This window comes from Hemicordylus capensis, chromosome 5, assembly GCF_027244095.1.
Source record: "Hemicordylus capensis ecotype Gifberg chromosome 5, rHemCap1.1.pri, whole genome shotgun sequence".
NCBI lineage: Eukaryota > Metazoa > Chordata > Lepidosauria > Squamata > Cordylidae > Hemicordylus > Hemicordylus capensis.
Genome location: NC_069661.1, coordinates 94,093,325 through 94,111,004, shown reverse-complemented (window position 1 = coordinate 94,111,004; position 17,680 = coordinate 94,093,325). Strand labels below are relative to the sequence as shown.

Below are 17,680 nucleotides of genomic sequence, written 5' to 3'. Positions count from 1 at the left end.
TAACCTATAAAGCCCTAAACGGCCTGGGCCCTGGGTATTTAAGAGAACGTCTTCTTTGTTATGAACCCCACCGCCCACTGAGATCATCAGGAGAGGTCTGTCTGCATTTGCCACCGGCTCGTCTGGTGGCTACTCAGGGACAGGCCTTCTCCGTTGCTGCCCCGAGGCTTTGGAATGCGCTCCCTAGTGAAATGAGAGCCTCCCCATCTTTGACAACTTTAAAAAAGTCTTTAAAGACACATCTGTTCACCCAGGCTTTTAAATGACATTGTTTTGATTGTTTTAATGTTGTTTTTAGAATATTATTTTAAAATTTTAAATCGTGTTTTAAATTGCTTGCTTTTAAATTTTTTTTTGTTTTTAATTTTTTTACTTTTTAATCTTTGTAAACTGCCCAGAGATGTAAGTTTTGGGCGGTATAAAAATATGTTAAATAAATAATAAAATAAATAATGAGTCTTCCCATATGTGCCCATTTCCCATATATGCCCACTTACTGGTTGAGGTGGCTTTTCTTGTATCATTTATGGGAGATTTATTGCTTATCCAGTTATTCAGCATATGATTGTAGAAACTGAAGTATGAGTCGATCTCCCCATCCTTCTGAAACCCACTGTGTATCACAAAAACACATTCCTGGGAGTCATACCTCAGGGACATACTTTCAGTAGGCACAGTGGACTTTAGAGGGAAGGGGAGACAGTTGGAAACTGCCCTGTCTCCTGGTCATGTGATGCCACAACCTTTGTCCGGCAGTCAGCCATTGTTTATCACACTATTGACCCATACTTCAGGTCCTATAGTGGCAAATCTTAATGTTATGTCATATACTGTAATAGCGTTCCTTCTCTGAAAAGTCAGTCTACAATTATTATTACTGCAAGTTATTGCAAATGCGTAAAAGGCCTTTTTCTTCAAGAAATGCATAGAGACATTGTGTGGGAAAATGTTAAGCCATCTTGGTTTGGTGACACTGGTACTCAGGGGCTGATCCCTCATGAGTTGAAATTAAACTATCGTCTCAAGCACCCTATTTGGGGGCCCCTTTGGGGGTGGTGTCACCTTAAGGGGAAATGGTTGACTAACAAGCAGAAGGTTGCTGGTTCGAATCCATGCTGGTACTATATCGGGCAGCAGCAATATAGGAAGATGCTGAAAGGCATCAGCTCATACTGTGCGGGAGGAGGCAATGTCAAACCCCTCCTGTATTCTACCAAAGAAAACCACAGGGCTCTGTGGGCGCCAGGAGACGAAATCGACTTGACAGCACACTTTACCTTTTACCTTTTGGGGGTGGCAGAATGTGCCCCTTCCCCTTTGCTGGGGCAGAATCAGCCGCACTGTTGTCAAACCCACATTGGAGGCCTGCCACCCTTTGTGTGTGTGCAGTGTCTAGCCAGCCAGCAATGTCCTCTGCAATGGATGGGCATGAGGAAGAGATAGAAAGAAAGGAAGCTTGCTTTGTCTCCTTTCTGCTCCTGTCTGTCCATCAGTCAGGCAAAGGACAGATGCAAGGAGGAGGTGGCAGCTGGAAAATTAAAAATGGCAGCCTAATTCTAACCAGTTACTTTAATTCTTTTATGAACCATGACTAAGATGAAACAAAATGAAACAAAACATCAAATCAGGATAGAAATGTTAAAATAACAATCGACATGTTAATCAGAGTGTTCATAACTATGGTCTAAGTGAAGTTTTGGAGAATGTGTATTCAACTACTGGAGATTAATCTTTGATTTTGTTTTCTTTTGTTTTCAAATCTGCTCCAGACATATTCTCCTATTTATTTTATGTTTGTTAAACAGAAGTTAGTGTATACCATATAAGAGGCTAAAACAAGAGTTCAAGCCTGGTCTGATCATGCCCCAGCCAACTGTTCCATTTTTATTTGACAATTACAAAGACGGGGTTATACTTGGAGATTCAATTGTTTATTGCTTTATCAGAAAGACAGAAGAGAGAAAATATCAACACTTACAGACTTGTATTTTAAAGAACACACACCCTCACAATCATTGACAACAGTCAGATGGACATGTTTAAAACAGTTACAGTGGGTGTTTCAAAAGTTAAGATATATTTTAAAAAAGAAAAGGAAGAGGAGAGACAGGAAATAAGAAAAGAGATTTTAAAGCTACGATGAAAACATAAATATACAGGCTCTGTCAGATGTTGTAGAACCTGATTGCAGCTAGGATATGAAGACCCTTGAAACAGAAAAAAACCAAGAACAGAGGTTTATGCCAATGGGCCTAGTATGAATATGGCAAGATTCCCAACTTATTAGCTCACAATGTGAATATAAATCAACAGTGCCACCATGTGTCATGTATCAAAAACAAACAGGAATTTTTAGTAACACATTTCAGAGACATCATAGGATTGCTTCCTATTACCACATGTTATATTAGATGCATCATGCAACCAATGCCTGTATTCAGCAATTTTCCCAGTATAGCAAAATAAATCTCAAAGCTTGAAAGAATGTATAGGCCTTCAACCAGTTGTAGGGTATAATGAATAAATTTTAAAATCAAATTTAGTAACCCAGTTCTCAGTTAACTCCAATGTTTTAACATAAGATAGATTCTAGAACATAATATTATGTTCTAGAAGCTTAAAAAATTACAAGCATTGTTAGTATTCCTAAGTTTGGGAATGAATTAACTCCACTATAGCCAGACTGCCCAATGTCCCCTATTTCAGGATTCTGAAATATTCACAATTGTAATGGCAACTAAGCAGAACATTTTATCTGAAAATATATTCAATCAAAGCAAGCTGGTTTTATTTCATGTCACCTGACAGCAGATAATGTCTGGATATTATTTAATGTTATGTGTCATACTAAATCATACTAAACAAACAAATGGATCATAAAACAAATCAATCCAGAATTTTCATTCAAGGCACAAATGACCAGGATCAAACTATCATACTTCAGACACATTATGCGAATACCCAGCTCTCTTGAGAAGTCCATAATGCTGGGAAAAGTTGAACGAAAGAGAAAAAGAGGATGGCCAACAGCAAGGTGGATGCACTCAATTACAACAGCGATAAATGCACCACTGAGAGACCTAAAAGCCAAGCTGAATAGATCATCCTGGATAGAATCTATCTCTCTAACATATTTTTATACCGCCCTATGGGCGCTATGTGGTTTTTAAGAGTTGACACCGACTTGACAGCACTTAATCAATCAATCAATCAATCAATCAATCATACTAAATACACTATCACACAATTTCTCTGCAGATTCAGACAAGGTCTTTGATAGATTAGAGTGGTCTATTTAAAGTTTTATGGAACTTCATGAATTTTGGTTTTGGGATAGGTTTTTGCAGTGATTGATTAACACAAGCCTGTGGATTCATTAATTGTACTGTTTGAAATAGTGCCCCATTAACTTGGGACATGAGACAGGGTTTTTCAGTCACCCACTCTGTTTGCATTGTCAGTGGTGCTACTGGCTAATGTTATGAGATACTGAATGAAACTAAACTTGTTATGTTTTAGTAAGACTGAAACAAACATAATGATTGTGGTGGTGCATTTTAAAACAACATTTGTTTCAAATGCTGCCAGCTTATGTTTCACAGGTAACTGTTAAGGATGGCAGTGGTAACTTCTTTATTTAGTTTGGCAAAGAAACCCTAAGTATAAGCAACATCTTTTTACAGAAAAGCATTGAGTGAGGATATGTCAAACCTTTATGTTTTATTACATGGCATCTCATTAGACCCAATATGTGTGGTGTTCTGATATCTACTGTGATCCACTATGGTTCCAAACTGAGCAGCAGAAAATATTCAATGTGCTTCTGCAGATAAAGTTTTTTGGGGAAGTGGGGTGGGATTATCAAATACCAAGGAAACCCAACCTAAGGTAGACAACCTACTACAGACAACATCCTCTAATTATGGGACACTTCTTTCTCCAGCCACATCTATGCAGGCATCAAAGATGGCTCCAGAGAGTGGGCAAGGGGGGAAAGTGCTCCCTCAGACAAGTAGCTTGCCTCCACCACCCCCATTTCTGCTTCAGAAATCTTGCATGCGAGACACCGCTCAGTCACCCATAAATGCACTTCCATCCTTCTGTACTAAACCCCCCATCCCTCCCCCCCCCAGTTCTGTCACTGGCAGGCATAATTTTCACGCACTTGTTGTTTCATTAAAAGCTTCAAAGACAATCCTCTTTCTCCAAAGATGCTATGGGTCTGTTTATTTGCAATATAGAAATTGTATTTTCCTCGAACACCCTATAGATATAGGGTGTAGATATTCTAGCCAAGACAGATACTTGAGCTTTACTCCACAGTATCTGATGAAACAGGGGCATAAACTTCTCAATTTCGGGGGGCGGGGGCATGGGGCACATAGGAGAAGAGGTCTTGTGGCAGCAAGCAAGAATTGTCCTTGAGCACTGTAAGATATTCCCCTTAGGGGATGGGGTCACTCTGGGCAGAGCACCTGCATGCACAGAGCACCAGTAGCTTTTCTCCTTGCTATACTACTTCTAATCATAGAGTGAAAAGGCCCTGAGAGGCAGCTGTGCCTCCTAAGAACTTGCTGAGCTGCTACTAAGACAACACAGTACTCACTGTGTTGTTCAATTGACTGATGAACTTGAGCATGAGAGCTTGTTGATGTTACCTAGCAGCTGGGGGGAGGGATTGTCTCCCCCAGGAAATCTGGAGGAGGGCTTGAGCCCCACCCACAAAGCTTATGGCCCTGCAATGAAAGGAACTTATTTCTGTGCTATGAATCTTGAAAAAGCATAAGATCCTCTTGTATCCTATGAAGGACAGCAACCTAAACGCATGGAGCATTTCTATACGAAATGCTACTGAATTCCTCTCTTGCCAAAATTTGCAATAAACTAATGGTTTTAGAACTCTCCCACTTCCAAACAGATCAGATTTTATAAGATTCAGAAATGTCTGCATATTCTATTAATTCCATACATGTGGGTAAAAATATGTATTTAAATGTGTATTTTTCAACCTCACACCATCTGTTTGGGTAGGAAATATGTGAATATATGGGCGGCGGGTGGGGTGGGGGTTAAAATATGTACAAAATTACATACGTTTTACAGAAATGAAGAATAATCCAGGAATTTCTGGTGGAAGATAGTGGAACAGAAATAAAAGGAATCTTTTATTTCTTTCTTATGCAAAGTTTGGATGGAACAGAAATAAAGAGATCTGTCCATCTACGCCAGCACTGCACAATCTTGGGATAGTTGATGCTGGAGTGTAACTTTGACATTTTGACATACATGACAGAGGTTTTAAACATTAATCTTGACTGCATGGATCACCTGCATGGTGTGGGAGAGGCTGGGGAGTAGGGAAGGGAAATTTATATCTTCAGGGCAACATCCAAGCCAGCTTTTCTTTGAAACAGTTATGTCCAGACTCTAGATTTCATCATAATGGGGCTGATTCTGTACAAACAGCATTTCTGCTAGCTTATATGCAGGAGGATAAGCATGAAGCCTGCCCAAATTCAGCAGCTTTGGAATTTCAAAAAGTGCAATTAGCAGGTTTGCATAACTCAGGAAAAGGGCTGGCAGATAGCTGACATCTTGGGGGGGGGGGAATTAAATTTGAAGTGAATTTCAGGTTCCTTCCCAGGGAGAAACATCTAAGAATTTCCAAGGGAAACCATTTCTATGAGACAAGATAAATTTTTCAGAGGTGGAAGGGGGGAGGGGATGCTGCGTACCATGAACCAGGCTTATGAAGGGATTCTGCTGTGATATCTCAATACCTAAGCTCTATTAATACATTTTAAAAACAGGATGGTGTACTTGTGTACACTGTCCAAAGTGGGTCTGGAAGTTCCACCCCTTATGCGTCACTCATTTCCCCTCCTGTATCACTCAGGGTGACTGCCACATGTGATAGTGGGCACTTTTGTGATCAGCAACCTGGAGAGCCCCAGATGATTGTAAATGTAACATTCAGATCATGGGCATAGCTAGGGGAGTGGGGGCCCATTTTCACCCCTCTCCCCAGTGGCCCCTTGGAGTGAGGGATATAATGGAGAAAATAGGGAAGGGTGGAACTGAAGGGCCCTCAGGAGCTGGGGCCCCTGGGTTCTTTGAACCCATCTGCTCAATTATAGCTACACCCCTGATTCAGACAAACACCATAACCATGAATGAGAGGGGGAATGAAGGGAAGTGAGTGATGGGGTGAGATTTCCAGATCCACTTTGGACAGTGTATATGAGTATTATTATTATTATTATTATTTTTACATTTATATCCCGCTCTTCCTCCAAGGAGCCCAGAGCGGTGTACTACATACTTGAGTTTCTCTTTCACAACAACCCTGTGAAGTAGGTTAGGCTGAGAGATGCGTGACTGGCCCAGAGTCACCCAGCTAGTTTCATGGCTGAATGGGGATTTGAACTTGGGTCTCACCAGTCCTAGTCCAGCACTCTAACCACTACACCACACTGGCTCTCCTGCTTTTATAATATCTGAAGGGGGTAATTACAGGGGACAGAACTTTACAACCTGGGGATTGGAAGCTAATTGTGAACCCCAAGAACATAAGAAATGGGTTTAGGAAACCTCCTGGTGTTCATTGAGGCTCTTTATCCATCCATCTATCCATTAGGATATGTTCAGGCTAGAGAAGAAAAGACTAAGGAGAAATGATAACCACCTTCATATATCGGAAGGATTGTCAAGGAGAAGGAGAAGGAGAAGGAGAAGGAGAAGGAGAAGACTTGTTCTCTGTTGCTTCTGAGGGCAGAACTAGAAGCAATGAGTTGAAATTGCAAGGAAGCAGATTCAGGCAGAGGAACAGTCTGTTGTAGCAATCAGTCCTCACTCTAAACAGTGAACCAGAAGTGAACCCTGTTCTGACTAACAGGCAGGGACCTCAACGGATCAACCACTCAGCACATGGTGGACAGATCCTGGAGGGCTTTGCAGCAGGAAGTGAAGGGGGTCTTTGTTCTCAGGAGAACAAAGGGGGATGAGAGAGGACGGGCAGAAGGCTTAGTGGAGTGCAGAGATGGAGCTTTAGTGAAGAGCTTTAGTGAAGAATTCTCTCATGGAAGGACATCTGCAGATCCTTGAGAGACAGGATTGCAGGAAGCTTGAAATCTCTCCTGGAGTTTTTGGGGTGAGTTTCAAGGGGGAAGGAAGCCAGGGCTTCTGGGCTTCTGAAGGGTTTAGCGAGGGAACTGTTTGATTATTAGCTCACGTTAGATTTCTTTCTTTTTGTGATATGCAAATCCTTACAATTGGTTTATTGTGTTTTTATTTGTAATGAAACAAATTAAAAGAAACTGGGCCTGTGCACTTTCTTTCCAACCAGGGTGTCGCAAAAGTCTCTGTAAACTCTGAAGGGGGCTTTTGGTATTTTCTTGCATTTATGTTCTATGAAACTGGCTAACCACAATTTTTAAAGTGTGCCACCCCAATATCATCTAACGGTGCTTTTTGAAGTATTCTTGCAAGTACTGAGTGTTTCTGTTACCTGTAACCAAAAGCTGAGAGAGCCTCAGACTGAAGCAGTCTGTAGTATTTTGAATAAAGTTTTTCTCTTTTTGTTCTTTGTATTTTACCAGCCTCTGAGTGGATTTTTAACTCAGGAAAGGGGTTTTTACTCTGGTGCAAACATGTCTCAAGTTTGATTGCTCAGCAAATCACTACCAAGTGTTCTCTTCACATGTAGGCTGCACATGAAGGGGTTTTTATATTTTTACATTGGCAAAGAGAAGGAGAGTTTTCCCTGGAATTTCACCCACACCAGGGAGGGATTAAACTTTGTTAAAAAGTGGGTGTGATGGCAGCAATATAACTAACAAGGAACAGTTAAGTTTTAAAGGAACAGCCTTTGTTGAGCAGACATGGAGGGAATGATGCAGTATTTCTCTCTCCCCCCTCCCCACTTGGGCTTGCTCTGAGACAAAGACTGGGCTTAAATCCACTAATCTGCTACATCTGTCTTGCACAGTGGTGGGCTCCTCTTCATTAGAGGTTTTGTCTGCCAGGGTTGCTGTAGCAATTTGCTGCTTCGAGCAGAGGGCTGGGCTCAAAGAACTCCAAGATCCCTTAGAACTCTAACATTCTGCTATTTTTCTATTCCCTCACTTCTCTCCCCAACCTGCTCCAGGCTCCTGGTATGCCAGTGACCCCAGCATTCTTTGAAGGAAAGACACCAGGCCAGAACTTTGCACACAGAAAAGGAGGTCTTAGGGGTATCGAGTGAGTAGGATGTAGATCAGCCCAGAATCAGGTTAATCGTTGTCAAAATATAGCTGTAAAATGACATTTAATGTCAAAGATCTATGTTTAAGTCATCCACTTCTCAAAACTGAGAAGGGGGAAGTGGTGTTTCCTCACCTCTGCTTTTCTCTTTTCATACTCTCTCCCAGAAGAAAAGCGCACTGGAGAGAAGCAGCAGATGGCAGAAGGGTCAGCCATATCATCCCCACCTGCCACTTTCCCCCTCCAAATTGCACTCTCCTAGTGCCACTTTTCATGTTAGAATCCAAAAGCAAGACAATTGCAGCCCCTTTCAAAATTACTTCCACATCTAATGTATGGCTATCTCTGCAACTTCCTCACATTATTTCCTGCAGTGCCTGTCATGGTTACCTTATTATCAATCCTAAAGCTCTCATTAACCTAGACATCTCAAAGCTGAACACTAATTGAATTGAACACTCCATTACTTATGGCATAGCTAGTTCACTTCTTTCTAGTAGGAACCATGGAACATAATTGACTCCTTTAATATTAACAGGTCTAAAAAGATAGTGATGGGGAGAAGCAATGGTGCCTGAGGAATAAAGGTAGTTTGTTACCAAGGTGGGAGTAAAATAAAAAGATAAAATGACACCTCAGAGTTTCTAAAAGTGTCATTGTTATGGATTTTATAGAAAAGGAGAGGCATTGTGAGAGAGGCAGTGCTGAGGAAGAGCAGACAGGGAGAAGAGAAGAATTAAATAAAGGCAGATTATAAAACTTCAGTAACCACCTGGAAGTTTGTGAACATTAAACATGGAGGCTTTTCTCACCAGCCAAGCCCGAGCTTAAGCAGTCAAGGCTGCCCATAAGAACCGCCGGGATCTGATCCCAGCGATGCTGCAACACAAAACTCAGCTCTGAAGTTTGGCTGTTAGCCGAGGTTAAGGGCGCAAACGTGCCCTTAACTTGGCTCCTGGGATCATATGCTCCTGGCTCCTGGGATTGTGTGTTGCAGCTCGCACTGACAGAGAGGCAGGATTCCCCAGTGCACGGCACTTGATGCATGGTGCACGGCGGGATTCTCAGAGACCAGGATGACGTGTCCCGCCCTCTGTTAACCTGTGTTGCTGGGAGCAGCGCAGATAGTCATTAGGTCATGAGGGCACAGGACCTGCATGCCACAGGGGCTCCAAATGATCATCTGGGGCAGGGGCGTAGCTAGGGGAGAGGGGGCCTGTGTTCACCCCTCTCCCCGGCAGCCCCTCAGAGTGAGGGAGATAATGCAGAAAATAAGGAGGGGTGGAGTTGTGGGGCCCTCAGGAGCTGGGGCCCCCAGGTTCTTCGAACCCATCTGCTCAATTATAGCTACACCCCTGATCTGGGAGAAGGTAGGTTGAACCTTGCCTCCCCCCCCCCACTGCCCACACATGCATGGGCCCATGTGAATAGCCCCATTGAGTTTAAAAGGAGCAGCAGAGCCTCTTTGGCAGTTGCCTCCTGGTGGTCATGATTGCCCCATTCCCGAGAAAGCTCCAGACATTGCATCTTTCCAGAACATTCTGGGGTGGGTGGGATGGGCAGCTGCTTGTGTGGGCTGCCATTTTTCTTGTGACTGATGCCATTTTAAACCGTAAGAAGCAGCTCTGCTGTTCATTTTAAACTTTTAATGCTTAAAAGAAAGGGAAACAAACCTGCTGCTCTGCTAAACTACAGACAAGCCTCCCATTAGAAAAATGAGCAGGTGTAATGACAATGGGCAAAATTATTGATGAAATGAATACGGGTTTAATAAATGAGTAACTAGAGAAATGAGTCTTTTAATTAAAATAAATAATGGAATAATGAAATGATTTTTTTTTTACCCATTTCTTAAAAAATAGGCTTCATGATATATCAATTTCTCTTTCTGGCATCAGACAACCTCCAGTGGAGGGATACAGCCATAGCTCAGGGTTAGAGCATCTGCTTTGCTTGCAAAAGCTGCCAGGTTTGATCCCTGGTATTTCCAGGTAGGGCAGGGAAATATTCCTGCCTGAATCCTTGGCGAGCGGCTGCCCGTCAGTCTAGATAATACCTAAGCTAGATGGATCACTGGTCTAAGGCAGCCTCTTATGTTGAGGTAGTTCAATGAAGTGAGCTCCTGAATGAGAGTTGGAACTGAAATTCCTCCCAAGTAAAATCTGAAGAGGAATTTCCAAGGAGAAGCTGATATGTGAAGAAAATGCCAGGGTTCTTTCCAAGGAGAAATATCAAAGAATTTTCTCAAGACAGTTTTTTCAGATCGGTATCATGAAAATGGATGCTTCCAAAATTCTTTCCCCTGGATTCTGAAGTTCTGAATTACAGTATTTGCTCTTACATCCAAAGTGAAATCAATGTATTTTGAATCCTCCACTGTCCCAATATTTATTTTCAAAACTTTGTAAAGCATATTGCATGAACAGTTTGCTGCAGCTCTCAGCTCTTTCTGTTAATTCATGCCTTACTTCCACTGCATTACAATATGCATGTGTGGATGGATAGAATTTGCAAACAAGCAATTTTGTTATGATCATATACATAATTATACTGAGAGTCTTTTTGCATGGTGTTTTACCAATATGTATATACACTTGTGTGCATTGCTAGAACCCCACAAGAAAACAAACTAGTTATCATGGTACTGCTGTATCAAGGTTCTTTTTTGAGTAGGCTTTCGCCAACATACAGGGGCACGTTTGCACATGAGTAAAACATTGAACAGAAAGCATCTTGATCCAGTCATATATAATCACGTCAATATTGCCTACTGTGTTTCAATGCACAAGTGGGGAGAGGGGGTAGATGAAAATCAACTGAAGGAACTAAACTCATTTCCATGCATGCTTCCATTCCAAGTTAGTTTTAGACATTTTCTTAGTTAAAGCAGAATTCAGAGCACTGTGAACCCAGAGAACAATAAAGAAACTAAACAGGGGACATTCTCTCAGCCCAAACCTGGAATGCGTTGCTTCATCTTCTTCTCAGCTGCCAAGACAGATGAGAAGACAAATGAGCGATCATTTTCGTTTATAGTCTGTTCCCACCTTACCACCCTAGCATGTGTGGAATACCTTATTATATGAATGGGATATTCTAGATTACCGCTTAATAATTCATTGCCTTTCTGTACGGAGAGGAAGTTCTTTCAATTTATTAGTGGATTAATAATTGTTATCTACTTTAGTAATGATGAAAAGAGCCCTGTTTTGTTTTTAGCAATTATAAATAAATAAATTAAGAGCAACTGTCACTATCTAGCACCAGTGCTGTGTCTCTCTAGTGGCTATTTATGGTGTCTATAACTTGTCCTACATTTTAGATTGTGAGCCCTTTTGGAATAGGGAATACTCTTATTCCTTTCCCTATGTAAAATGCTTTGAGAAGTTTTTTGTTGCTGTTGAAAAGCAGTGTATACATATCAGCGGCAGTCTGTGCTGCTGCAGGCATCTAAAATAATGCCTGCAGTGCTGCTCAAGAACCCTCTTGAGGTAATACTTAAGACTGTGCAATCACACTTCTGTGACATTATGTCCATTATTTCCACTTGCAAAATTTTAAGTATTAGGGCAAGAGCATGCTTGTGTGACTCTGTGAGCATTGTTTTAGATGCTTACAGTGGTGGTTCAGAACTATTCATGTTGCACTGTGCAGAATGTCAAATAATACTAATACTAATCCTGCTGTACTGCTAATGCCCCATCCTTATCATAAATCCTATTTCAAAAGCAGCCTATGAGAAATGTACGGCAAAGGGCAACCAAAATTATCAGAGCATTGAGACATCTTTCCTATTAAGAAAGTCTTAAGAGGGTGTATGTGTGTGCCCGCCCGTGGGGTTCAGGTGTCATTCCCTGTGTCATCAAGAGAGTTTAGTGGGCTTGCTATTTGCTTTGCTTCAGCAGCACTACACTGTAGGTTGCAGCTATTAGTTCAACGGAGGTCAGGTGACACAAAGGACCAATAGGGTTGCACTTGATCTTATAAAGTTTCTGACTGAGGTTTAGCTGTGCAGCCTCAGCTGCCCTCAAACTATCTATCCCCTTACGAGTCTGCCTGCTTTGTGCCTCGACAACCTGCCTCTTTTGTACCTGCTTGTCTCCAGTCCACCAGCACTGACAGGGACTTTCTGTCAGTACTGTTAAGGTGCAACTGTTGCTGAGAAAACTACCCCCTGGAAGCCCTTTTGTCATGTAGATAACGCCAGATGCATCCTTTTTTAAAAGATAAACGACCTCAAAATACTGGTAACCACTAGGCTGGATTACTGCAATGTGCTGTATGTGGAGCTGCCTTTGTACGTAATCTAGAAACTGCAGCCAGGTTGGTCTCTGGGTCATCTAGGAGAGACCATATTACTCCAATGTTGAAAGAACTACACTGGCTGCCAATACGTTTCCGGGCAAAATACAAGGTGCTGGTTATTACCTATAAAGCCCTAAACAGCTTAGGCCCTGGGTATTTAAGCAAACGTCCTCTTCACTGTGAGCCCCATCGCCTGTTAAGATCATCTGGATAGGTTTGCCTGTTGCTGCCCCTGGACTTTGGAATATGCTCCCTGTTGAAATAAGAGTCTCCCCATCTCTGGCAAATTTTTAAAAAGCACTGAAGGCACATCACCCAGGTTTTTAATTAGATTTATAGTTTTAATTTTTAATGTTGGTTTTTCAATGGTTTTAATGCGAATGGTTTTAATGTGGAATGAATGAATGAATGAATGAATGTTAACATACAAAAGCATAGATATATAACTTAAACACACAGTATATAATTTATGTGGATGGTTGCAGGGGCATAGCGAGGGGAGAGGGGGCCCATGTTTACCCTTCTTGTCAGAAAGTAGGGAGGGGTGGAGCTGCGGGCCCCTCAGGAGCTGGGGCCCCCAGGTTCTTTGCACCCATTTGCTCAATTATAGTGACACCTCTGGATGTCTGCTTTGTTAGCTTTTGTTCTCTTGAGTAGATTGCCTGGATATGGAAATGCTCTACTCTTTCTTGGCTTCAAATCAACGGGTCTCCTTTCAAGTTCTGTGTCTTTTTCATGGTTGGGGGGGGATCACGTTTGCCCACTTTTGGCTCCGGCTTTTAATGAAAGGGAATCCTGACATGTTCGTGCTCTTTCTTATTCTCTCAGTCTTTTTGAAGAAAGGCTCTTACTGATGCCATGCAGTTACAGCTTTGTGAAAAACACAGAACTATTGTGCAAGATTTGTATATCTTCGATACAGATCAGAGTTAAAAGGGGGTCCTACTATCTTTGCTGGTTCCTTGCTGCTTGATCAATTTTCCATCTCATTATGCCTAGTGTTGGCTTTCAGGATTAGCTCATAGTCAATGGTACAGTAGCCTTGACACTGAAGTGGGAAGAAAGCTATTAAATTTGATCTTCAAGTTCTCCCCAGAGGTACAGAACAACAAAGCAATTTACTCCCCACCCCCTTAATAAGAAGGTGATTGAGGGCATAAATGTCAGCGTATAACCACAACAGTCTTTATTGTGTATAGAAGATTTTGCCTTTTAACGTATACCTGGTCATACTGGCTTATTATTAAAAACCAATATTTGGAGGTTTATAATCTGAGTAGATTAGCTGTGCTTTTTATGACAAAAGGTGGCACTGGGAATCTGATGATTAAATGTTAAAGATGTAATTCATTTCACTGATTTTAACACATGATTATTTTATGCCTTTTGCTGCTAATTTAAGCCAGGTTCAGTCAGGGGGTCTTGTGGGGCTGGGTACCTGATGTGATCAGCTTTCAAAAAGAACTACAGGCCGTAAAACATTGCCAGCAAAAATTTACCCATGTAGATTTTATCATATAAGAGTGGAAAAGAATGGATGACTAGCAGAACAAAAAATAAACAAGGATGACAGTATTCAAAATATAAATTTCATTTGAGATTAGGTCTTGCTATTTATACTGCTTCTGTTTAGGACTGAATTAATTTCCTAAATCTGAACAATCCTAAAGTAAAGTAAGACTAAGAATAAAGTCTCTCTCCCCACCCCCCCTTGATATAAATAAACCTGGTTGAATGAATGTTTGCACATAAAGCTTCTCAAATAACTTGGATTCTAAACTCAAAAGTGAAAGCTGTGTTGCTGCCAATTTGTAGAATTAGGCTGTGAATCAGATCAGGTTTGAGATTTTCCTCAAAGCAACAGTATAAGAGACAGATAGATAGATAGATATTTACATGGGGAAAAGGTGACTCAACTTTGCAACAGAACTGGGACAAATATGAGTAAATACAATTATAATTATTCTATTTCTAACTTAAAATTCCTCTGAGTCCCAAGATAGTATCATGGTATTTAAGGACTCTGAAATTATGTAAAGGTAAAGTATGCTGTCGAGTTGGTGACAACTCCTGGTGACCACAGAGCCATGTGGTTTTCTTAGTAAAATATAGGAGGGGTATACCAGTGCCTCCTCCCACACAGTCTGAGATGATGTCTTTCAGCATCTTCCTATATAGCTGCTGCCCAATATAGGTGTTTCCCACAGTCTGGGAAACATACTAGCGGGGATTCGAACCAGCAACCTCTTGCTCCCTAGGCAAGTTATTTCCTAGGTGGCTCTTAAATTATGTACGCCATTAGGTGCCATTAGGTGGCTCTGAAATTATGTACAGCATACAATTTCCAGACTTTTGGGTTGAGAGAATTTGTAAGTGCATTAATTCTTTTCTTAGACTGAAGAGTTTTTTTAAATCGTAGAATAATTAGTATGCTATCTATGGATGTGTTTCCTTGTCTTGCTAGACTCTCAAGTCTTGTCATGTAAGCCTCGTTAACTCAAGAAATGAACTGATGAAACCTTGACAAGTGAAGTGGTCTTGCTGACAGTGAGGCCTTTCACATGACTGGGTAGGGGGAAAGGTTGGGCCAACTCACCTTCCCCCCAGATGATGAAGTCAATGTTCTGGGAGCATGGACCACAATCCCAGATGATCTGCGTGGTGCCAAGCCGCATGGATATCTGGAAGGCCGTGACAATGCATCACAGCCTCTGGTGATCCTTCAATGCACTGTGCAATGAGTGTGGTGCACTGGAGGATTCCCCTGGGAGATGGGCTCTCTAGGCCCCTGTCTCTGCATCTTCTGGGTTAGGGTCATCCCCAGACATGGTCACAAAGGCCATGTCTGGGGATGATGGGAGTTGTAGTCCAACATCTGGAGGCCCAAGGCTAAGAAAACCTGTACTAAATTACAACTTGCCCTCCAGGCACCCAGACCTTTCCTTGGCCTTTGAGGTTCAACTCAAGATGGGGAGGATAGAATGCCTGGCACCAGCAAAGGTATCCCACATTGACAATGTGGGTGCATTGAAGGCAACTTGAGACATTGCACAACATCACTGCAGAAAAGCCCTGGAGGGAGGCAAACATTTGCCAAGCAACTGGGGATATGTTAATCAAGTTTTGCATTCCTAACTCTCTTCTCTCCCAAGTGTATATTCCTAAGCTCTCATCTAGCACACTCAGCCTAATTACTAGGGGCAATCAGAGGGCTAGTTGGCTTGGGCCTCAAGGTCAAACTGGGCCTCAAATTTAGACATCTGTTAATTTTTTGGCATTTGATAAGCTTCACAACTTGTTTTTATATGCATCCTATTGGACCAAAATGTTACACACACTCTCAGCTACAAAAATAAGCGAATAACAGGTTGTGTTTTGTTTGATAAAATACATACTTTTTTTGGTTAATTGATACAGATTTTTGTCATATTAAAGAGTTTAAAATGTTCATAAATATTAATAAAAATATATTGGTTCTGATGGTACAAGATTAGACCACAATGAATGTGTCCTCTCTGATCAGCTGATTATATAATCTGATCAGCTGATTATATTATTATTAAACATAGTTTATACCAGCCAAAACTTATGTCTCTGGGCAGTTTACAAAACAAACAAACAGAGAAGTTAAAACAGATAAATGACAACAAAGAAATTAAAACATTGGTTAAAATAAATGACAGCAAAAAGTTAAAACATTACAACAATTTAAAACCTTAAAATAATATTTTAAAACAATGTTAAAATTATTAAACCGGTATTTTTATTTCTTGTTTACACAGTCAGACAGGTGCTATTGACTGGTTTGTTTTATCCAGACATCGAGTCCTTCCCAAGGACCTGGGATGGCTGATGATGATGATGATGATGATGATGATGATGATGATGAATTCGATTTCTATACCACCCTTCCAAAAATGGCTCAGGGCGGTTTACAAAGAGAAATAAAACAAATAAGATGGCTCCCTGTCCCCAAAGGGCTCACATTCTAAAAAGAAACATAAGACACACACCAGCAACAGTCACTGGAAGTACTGTGCTGGGGGTGGATAGGGCCAGTTACTCTCACCCTGCTAAATAAAGAGAATCACCATGGTAAAAGGTGCCTCTTTGCCCAGTTAGCAGGGGTCATGATGATGATGATGATGATGATGATGATGAATTCGATTTCTATACCGCCCTTCCAAAACTAGCTAAGGGCAGTTTACACAGAGAAATAATAAATAAATAAGATGGATCCCTGTCCCCAAAGGACTCACATTCTAAAAAGAAACACAAGATAGACACCAGCAACAGTCACTGGAGGTACTGTGCTGGGGGAGCATAGGGCCAGTTACTCTCCCCCTGCTAAATAAAGAGAAACACCATGGTAAAAGGTGCCTCTTTGCCCAATTAAAAGCCTGGGTGAGCAAATGTGTCTTTAAAGGTTGGGTTTTTTTTTAAAAAAAAATTGTCAGAAACGGGGAGGCTCTTATTTCAGCAAGGGGGCGCGTTCCAAAGCATCGGGGCCGCAACAGAGAAGGCCCGTCCTCAAGTGGCCACCAGATGAGCCAGTGGCAAGTGCAGACGGACCTCTCTTGATTATCTCAATGGGTGATGGGGTTCATAACGAAGAAGACGTTCTCTTAAATACCCAGGGCCCAAGCCATTTAGGGCTTCATAGGTTATATACAGCACCTTGTCAAGTCAAGTCAAGTCAAGTTTTATTTACGGTCCTAGACCAAACAATACAGCACCTTGTATTCTGCCCAGAAACTTATCGGCAGCCAGTATAGCTCTTTCAATACGGGAGTAAAATGGTCTCTCCGAGATGACCCCGAGACCAACCTGGCTGCTATATTCTGAACCAGCTGTAGTTTCCGGACTACATAACTATAGCCCCACATAGAGCGCATTACAGTAATCCAGTCTGGAGGTTACCAGCATATGTACCACTGTCCTGAGATCATTAAAGAAATGGACACAGCTGGCATATCAGCCAAAGCTGATAAAAGGCACCTCTGGCCACTGCCTCAACCTGGGAGCCAGGGAGAGGCTTGGATCCAGAAGCACCCCCAGACTGCACACATGTTCCTTCTGGGGAAATGTGACCCCATCCAGAACATGCAGATCAAACACATCTCCTGAGTTTCGA

At 41.7% G+C, this 17,680-nt stretch overlaps 1 protein-coding gene across 15 annotated transcripts in view; it reads right to left on the bottom strand.

Moving 5' to 3' along the window:
- SGCZ (sarcoglycan zeta) overlaps nucleotides 1–17,680 on the bottom strand; it is an 889,976-nt gene that overhangs the window by 78,892 nt on the left and 793,404 nt on the right. The window contains exon 8 of one of the 15 annotated variants that reach the window (XM_053253777.1): nucleotides 1,916–2,207. The exons of the other annotated variants lie outside the window; for them this stretch is intronic. Within the exon in view, the coding sequence (XP_053109752.1) occupies nucleotides 2,026–2,207 (182 nt within the window). The 3' untranslated portion in view covers nucleotides 1,916–2,025. Of the gene's footprint in view, nucleotides 1–1,915; nucleotides 2,208–17,680 lie in introns of those variants that run through there. 15 annotated transcript variants of the gene reach the window in all.